The sequence below is a fragment of the Topomyia yanbarensis genome, chromosome 3 (genome assembly GCF_030247195.1).
Source record: "Topomyia yanbarensis strain Yona2022 chromosome 3, ASM3024719v1, whole genome shotgun sequence".
In the NCBI taxonomy this organism is placed as follows: domain Eukaryota; kingdom Metazoa; phylum Arthropoda; class Insecta; order Diptera; family Culicidae; genus Topomyia; species Topomyia yanbarensis.
Window position 1 is genome coordinate 377,753,397 of NC_080672.1, and position 8,285 is coordinate 377,761,681.

The 8,285-nt window shown below is 44.4% G+C and overlaps 1 protein-coding gene across 1 annotated transcript; it reads right to left on the reverse strand.

The window, feature by feature from the left end:
• Positions 1-276: 276 nt before the first annotated feature.
• LOC131688258 (uncharacterized) lies at positions 277-5,452 on the reverse strand. The gene is made up of 2 exons (XM_058972445.1): positions 529-5,452; positions 277-467 (listed from the first exon to the last, which is right to left on the reverse strand). Exons 1-2 carry the CDS (start codon positions 5,450-5,452, stop codon positions 277-279), a joined length of 5,115 nt encoding a protein of 1,704 aa, XP_058828428.1.
• Positions 5,453-8,285: the final 2,833 nt, after the last annotated feature.

Sequence of the window (8,285 nt, forward strand, 5' to 3'; positions counted from 1 at the left end):
CTTCCTCCTTCTTTCCGTTTCTCTGACACTTCTCGCGTCGATCGATCGGCAATATCGATGTCGACCACGTGTCGAGTAGTGTAGTCGAGTAGTGCGACAGTAGGTGCGCTCGTCCGAGGGACGTCACACTCCCCCCCGGTATGGGGACCGTACACTTCGGTTCCTCTTCCTCCAACTCGCGCCTAACGTCTAGCACCGCCAGCTTGACAGTCGGCCTTTCGTAGATTCCGTGCACGGTTTGCACAGTAGCTCTGCGAGTTTGTCCTCCACTGGTTACTACACCGATGACCCGTCCTTTAGGCCAACAGTTTCTAGGATGCTCATGATCCACGATGACGACAATGTCACCAACCTGAAGAGGTTTCGCCTTCTCATGCCATTTGGTGCGCCGCGTAATATCCGGAAGGTAGTCCTTGATCCAACGCTTCCAAAAAAGGTTGGCAAGCCATTGAGAAGTCGGATGTCCCCTACGTATTGTAGAAACGTCAGTATTAAGCAAGGTCAACGGTTTCGACCCATCAGAAGAACCCAACAGAAAGTGGTTGGGTGTTAGTGCAGCCTCCGCTTCGTCTTCGATAGGAACATGAGTAAGAGGGCGCGTGTTAAGTACCCCTTCAATCTCCGTCAGTGCGTTTCTTAACTCCTCGTCAGTGGGTTTCCGCATTCTCAAAACTTCAGCAAGGTTCCGTTTGACCGACTGGATGAGACGCTCCCAACTTCCGCCCATGTGGGGTGATGCCGGTGGATTGAACTGCCATGCAGTAGTTGGTGTGACAAATTCACGCATCAACTGATTGTAGTCGATCGTCTGGTAGATGTCCTGCAGCGCCCGTTTGGCTCCTATGAAGTTAGTCCCTCTGTCACTATAGAAGCTGATAGGTGGACCTCTTCGTGCCGTGAAATTCCTCAGAGCCATAATGCAGGAACTTGTCGTCAAGGAGTGGGCTATCTCTATATGCACTGCCCTTATTGTCAGGCAGGTCAGCAGAACCCCCCATCTCTTTTCGACCCTGCGACCTACAGCCACCTCAATCGGTCCAAAATAATCGACCCCTACATGCGCGAATGGTCTCGTGTATGCTGATAGTCTGGCTGCGGGTAGGTCTGCCATTTCCGGCGGTTGAGGAAGAACGTCGCGATTCTTACACCGCTGGCAGTTCTTGCGAATCGATATAAGTGCTTGTCTCAGGCGAAAAATACTGAATTTTTGCCGTACCTCGTTAACTACAATCTCGTAATTACGGTGTAGATACATTTCGTGGTAATGCACAAGGATTAACGAAGTGATCCAGTGTTTCGGTGGCAGTATAACCGGATTCTTCGCATCGTTGTGGAGGTATGCACACACCCCAGTTCTCCCTCGCATCCGCATGACACCACTGTCGTCTATAAATGGGCTTAGCTTGTAGAGAGAGCTTGCTTTCGAAATCCGCTTCACCGCATCTTTAGTCTCCAGCACTGCAATTTCGTCTTGGTAAACATCTCGTTGCGCTTGCCGAAAGTGGTATTCTTCCGCTCTGCGAAGTTCGTCCCGTGATAAGGGTCCACTGCAAAATAAATCCCTTTTGCGGTGACGTTGAACGTTCGCGCAGAAACGAAACACGTATGCTGTCACAGCAAGCAAACGTCGCCAATTGGAAAATCTATTTACATCGATTACCGCCTCAGGAGCTAGGAAGTGCAATAGCACACTAGGTCTCATTTCTTCATCCGTGATAAGGGATTTTTGTGGAAGTATGGGCCACTCCACTTCTGCCTGCCTCAGGAATGCGGAACCTTTAAACCACCTGCTTTCCGAAGATAAATCAGGATGCTCGCGCCACCTGGTCCCGTCATCAGCCACATTGTATCGTGTTGGAACCCATCTCCATTCGACGATATCCGTAGACTCCAAAATTTCGCTGACTCTCGATCCGACGAAGGCACTATACCGTTTGTGATCGGCTCGCAACCAACAAAGAACATTTCGCGAGTCTGTCCAGAACGTTCTTTTGGAGATCTTCATTTTAAGGCTTCTTGTAACGTTAGCTGCCAGTCTGCATCCAAGAACCGCAGCCTGCAGTTCCAAACGTGGAATGGATGTGTATTTTAACGGCGCCACCCGTGTCTTGGCTGCAACCAAAGAGCACTCAATCTGATCATTATTCGCAAATCGCAAAAACACTACCGCTGCCATGGAACTTTCGCTGGCATCAACAAAAATGTGCAATTGAATCGCATCAGCTTCTGTCGCCTTTGTAAACTGCCGGTAACATCTCGGGATACGCAGCTTCTCCAACTCTGGCAGCAGACGCAGCCAGTCACGCCATCTCTCGTACAGATTGGTGGGGATAGCTACATCCCATTCCACATTAGCACGCCACACCTCTTGAAGCAAGATTTTTAGCAGGATCAAGAAATGATCAATGAGACCTAGAGGATCGTAAATGGTCATCAATGTCCGAAGTATCTCCCGTTTAGTAGGGCAGCGGCTTCCATCAAGCAAGGCTGACTCAAATCTCGCCCAGGAGATCTTATATTTGAATACATCGTCCTGCGTATCCCACCACATTCCGAGGATTTTCTGGTTCGACAGTTCAGCACATATGTTCAGATCCTTTTCCCTTGATTGCTGTTCGTGCATTTTGGCTAATACCAGCGGTGAGTTGGAAACCCAATTGCGAATTTCGAATCCACCCTGCTTGTGGATAAAGTGGACTGATTCAGCCAGCGCAACTGCTTCCTGCTCTGTTTCGACGCTTACGACCATATCATCCACATAGTGTCCTTCCTTAATGACCGTCACTGCTTCTGGGTATTCGCCTTCGAACCTATCGGCATTTTTGTTCTTCACAAATTGCGCTGTGGCCGGGGAGCAGCTCGCCCCGAAGGTCATAACCTGCATGACGTAAGTGCTTGGTTCACCATGTTCTTCACTATCGCGCCAAAGAAAGCGCTGACACTGCTGGTCCTCGGCGATGATCCCCACCTGGTGGAACATCTCGCATATATCGGCACAGAGACCAATTCGATGCTCGCGAAACTGATACAGGATACCCACCAACGACGCTAACTGATCCGGACCAGTGAGGAGTGTCGAATTTAGGGAGGTTCCATATACTGATGCAGCAGCATCCCACACGATCCTGATCTTGCCAGGTTTGTTTGGGTTGTATACCGGAAAAATGGGCAGATACCATACCCGTTCGTACTTTCGTGAGAGTTCTTCTGTGGAAAGTTTACGGACGTAGTTTTTGGATTGGTAGTTCTTGATTTTTTCGTCCAATATTTTCGACAACTCTTTATCCTTCTCCAGGCGTTTCTCCAAGCATCTCCAACGGCGAATAGCATTTGTTTTGTTATCTGGCAATCGAACTTTATCAGAACGCCACAGCAACCCCGTTACATAACGTTCTCCATTGAAGTGTGTGCGGGATTCTAGTAAAGACATGGCTAGTTTGTCCTCCTTCGACAGTCGTTCAAATTGCGTCGGTATAACCACCGAATTTTCAAGGGAAAGGTAATCTTTAACCATCTGGTTTAGATGTATAACACTTTGTTGGTTACAGCTACAGACGTGGTAAGTATGACTGATATTGATGCAGTTCTTTGATGTCCAACCACCGTATACGGTCCAACCAAGGTTCGTTTTTACAGCAATAGGTTCACCCATTCTGCCTTCACGACTTTTTCGAACGAGCATAATATTGGCGTGTTTCAAACCGATTAGTATTCGCGGCCGAACATTGGAATAAGATTCCACAGGTACTCCACGCAGATATCCGTGTTTCTCCGTTAGTTGAGTCATATCCAACGACTGGAAAGGTAGCTGCAATTCCTCGACTGTTCTTACATCTTGTAGTAACGTTCGCTTTCTTTCCTGTCCGCTTATTTCAACGTTGACACTGTGTGAACCAGATTCGTAACGATGAGTACCTGCAGTCCACTTAAGACAGAGTGGATGGGCCTTCCCAGAGAGCTTCAGATCTTCGGCAAGTTGCTGATCGATGAGCGTTAACTCTGATCCGTCATCTAAGAATGCGTGGCACTTCATCTGCACCCCGTTTCCAAATAGTGTTACCGGCAGGTAACGGAAGGAACCGGGGCCTGTACTGGACTGGTGCGTATTAACATTGCGTTCTTCATTCTGATTAGAAACACTAGTCGATGCAGATGTTTCAAGCAAATCTTTGTGGAGCAGAATGTGATGCTTAAAGGTACAGCCGTTCTTTCCACACTCCCCAGAATTGCAACCACCTCTATGCTGCCTAAGACACTTGCGGCAGAAGTTAAATCCACGAATTGTTGCCCATCTTGCTTCGTATGACAGCTCCAGGAAACGTTTGCATTTCCCCAGATATTTGCAATCCCCTCTGCATGCTGGACAGGGTTTATTTCCTTCGGTTCCCGGCTGACTGCTTTGAGTAGAATGAATGGATTGGTTCATATCTCTGCCATCCTCGGTAGGAACTTCGGCGAGAGTGTTGACGTATCGCTCTTTCCGGATTTCTCGGGACTCCTGAGTCCTGCTAGATCGACACTGAGGCTCGAATACCACGTTCACGTCTTCTGCTAGGGTGTATATCCAACGACTGAATGTGGATAGTGTCACCTTCGTTTTAGTCCTTTTGTAGCGCGCCCAATCCAGTTTAATTTGCGATGGTAGCTTCTTGACAAGTTCCCTCAACAGAGTCGTATCACACATATGCTCCTTTCCGCCACAAGTTTGTATTATGGCACAAAGGTTTTGCACCTCCAAGGCGTAGTCAACCAGCTTTTCCATCGCATCCGATTTGATGGGTGATATCGCAATAATCTTCTCCTTCAAATACTCGATAATCGTTTCCGGTCTACCGAATCGCAACTTCAGCGCACTGATCGCTTTTCCTACAGTTTCTGGTCGCATTAAGAAACAACGAACTGCATTAAACGCATCTCCTTTCAAGCAGTTTCTCAAGCGAATCATGTTCTCGGCTGCTGTGTACCCACACATAGCCGTGGTATCTTCGTACGTTGATAGGAACATTGGCCATTCCTCTGGATTGCCGTTGAACTTGGGCAGCTCACGAGGAACAACTTGACGTGCAGCTACCTCACTTTTAGAAAGTCGCTTGTTGCTGCATAACGCTTGTCGCCGCTTTGACACTGATCGTGCACTAATCCCATATTCTTCTTCATCGGATTGCACTTCTTCGCCATCTGCATCATTGGCTTGTAGACAAGATGAAACTTCCGTATCGCAATCCGAATCACTGTCACTTTCAGACGTTTCTCTGTCGCTGGTGCCATCGGTTTCCACTTCCTTCTTCGTAGAGTGCTTTAGCCAATCTTGCACTTTGTTTTTATTGCTTTTTTCATGTTGATGGTCCCCTGCGGATTCGTCGCTACTATCGAAATCAGCCATCTTCTTCAAAACATCAAACTTCTTCTTCGAAAACTCTCTCATAAGCCGCATCTCTTCTTGCATCAACATTTCCTCGGCTTTAATCTTCCGCAGTTCCACATCTAAACGTGCTTTGATGGATTTTCGCGACGCTGCCGATGTCACTGAGTCCGCTCTACTCAACGTCCGACTTTTCGTCGGCTTCTCCAAATCTTTACTTATGGTTTCTACGACTGGAACATTTTCGCCTTTCGCATCCGCACCACCAACATTACTTTTCCGCTCCGCCTTAGAGGTTACCTTCTTCGCCGTCTTTGTAGTTGTTGCCCGAACTGTTGTTTTCCGTGACGTTTTCGTCAATTTCTGCTTCGAGGTGTTCTTTCGTCGAGACTTGGTGCCTTTCTTTGCTTTCACGGTAGCGCATTTCAAGCATATCCAGCTGCACTCCTCGACGTTCTCAGAAACACCCGCACATGAGAAATGATTCCACACATCACACGTATCGCACTGCACCATATGATCGTCATCCGGCTTATTACACAATGTACAGCTATTAACCGACGGTTTGGTCTTATGCTCTGTGTCCGAAAGGTGTACAGACGTGGGGGTGGACGTTACGACAACCGCACCAGAGGTGCCTTTGGCTTTGCTAGCAGCATCCATACCGGGATCCGACATCGCTCGTTGGTAAACGATATAAAAAGTTGTTCGGTTTCGGAGGGAACGAAGACAATTTTCCGAGATGCACTAATATCCGTGTATTTAGATATTTTTATATCCTGCGAAAATACAGTTTGCTCTAAATATAGTTCAATGTGTATAATATTTACTCACGTTTAGTCAATCTTCCCGCTCTATGTTTCCCAACGATCGTGGATCCTGGCCTTGATCGTGATGTCTGTCTATGCGTACATTTCATTATTATTTCTGTATTTTTTAGATTAGTTATATAATTTTACCTGTAGTTTTGTAAGTAACTTAAATAGCTTTTAGGTTAGGTTTACCTTTAGCTTTAAGTTGTATATATAGTCTAAGAAATAATGCTTTTAGTTTATAAATTGTAGTTGGTAAGTTCATCTACTACCTGATCTTTAGGCTAAACTAGTTTTAAATAATTCATAACAACGAGATTAATAATAATTTTAATCGATGCTCCGATCAGCACAGCACTGCATGTGACCACTCTATATAACTTCTTTTTTCCTTTTATCTTCCTCCTTCTTTCCGTTTCTCTGACACTTCTCGCGTCGATCGATCGGCAATATCGATGTCGACTACCAGAGTAGTGCGACAGTAGGTGCGCTCGTCCGAGGGACGTCACAGCGCTAAATGACTTTTTACTAATAAAATAACTCAAAATTAGTGTTTTTTGAGAGTTTTGAAATTATTCTAATTATTAATCAAATAAATTTGTCGTTACTATTGTTTATTTGGTGCCCCTTAACATTCTCTACAACTCGTTACTAGACACTTTATCCCTATCGCTTTTCATTTCGCTGCAATTTAATAGTTAACACAACATGACCTCACCACAAATTTAGTGGGTTCGAAATCATTGTTTTTGCATATGAAACGAGGTGATAAAAATGATTTTGCTTTGAAACTAAAAGAGATAATTGAATGGCGTCAAAGAAAAAGTTGTAGAACTTGCTGAGATGGATTTATTCCATGATAGTAATGGAGATGTTATTATTTACTATTTTAAGAAAATAACGAAAATGCTAATAATAACATTAACTTTAAACTAATTAACTTCTTAAAGAACACTTAATTCACTTAACTGAAATGTATTAATACTTTTTTCTCTGCAAAATTATCCTGGCTTTCGAATAAAAATACGAAAAGATACAATAAGTGCCTTACTTTTTCAATAAGAGCTAGTATTAGTGAAAATGAGATAAAAATATCCAAGTTTAATAACCCAAACTCATGAAAACAAGAAAAGATAAATGTATCATGTCAAAGAATAAATTATGCAGCTCCTCAAGCCTAACAATCTGAATTATTAAAATGGTGATGTTAACTATTAAAATTTTCGCGAAATGAATGAAAAATCGATCAAAATTGATAAATTAAAAAAAAAATACTGTTTAAAGGTTACTTAACCAGGCACGTAGCCAGAGGGGGGGCTAGGGGGCTAAAGCCCCCCCCGAAAATTTTCAAAAATAAATTTAAGAAACAACATGTTTTTCGGTGACTCTTAAAAAAATTGTATCTTGTTTGGTTTCAACAAATTAATGCGAGAATTGTGAGGAAGATTGCTATTTCGAACCACCGAAGACAGCGGTCAGGATATCTACTCAGTATGCTGAGTGTGATAAAACAGTTCCCTTCATATTGTGTGACTCGTCGGAAGACAAACGAAACTGTTACTTTAATTCTTGCTGCGGGGATCTGTCGAATGATTGAGTCGCAGAAGCAAGAAGTAGTGCTCCAGCCAAATACGGAGGCTATTGACTTCAGGTCTTTTCGCATAAGATCGATCTTATGCGAAAAGACCTGAAGTCAATAGCCTCCGTATTTGGCTGGAGCAACATTAATGATGTGAAATATTTGCTGAAGGTGATTATGGAGGTTATGCTTACGAACATCGCCTTTAACGAGTTTAACCATGTCAGGCGTTCAGTGCTGATGCCATTTAACAAATTAGCCCAGGCGAAACCAGTCATTTTGCATAGCAACTTGTAACATGTGGTTGATCCTCATATATATGGACGATGAGAAAATCAATGCTCGGCTACAAGATCTGATACCACTTACTTGCACCGTGGCTATTAAAAGATTCCTGTCACATTTGGAAAAAATGGTATTCATTATAAAGGACACATCTAGGAAGTATATTAATTGGTGTTTTTGTGGTGAAAATCTAGGTGAACAGACATATTTCCTCCAACCTGACCCTGCACGTAAAAACTGAATGCGA

Coding starts and splice junctions, on each gene's coding strand:
- LOC131688258 (XM_058972445.1), bottom strand. CDS start 5,452: ATGTTGATGCAAGAAGAGATGCGGCTTATGAGAGAGTTTTCGAAGAAG. Junction 468..528: donor ACCCAACCACTTTCTGTTGG/GTTCTTCTGATG, acceptor TACAATACGTAG/GGGACATCCGACTTCTCAAT.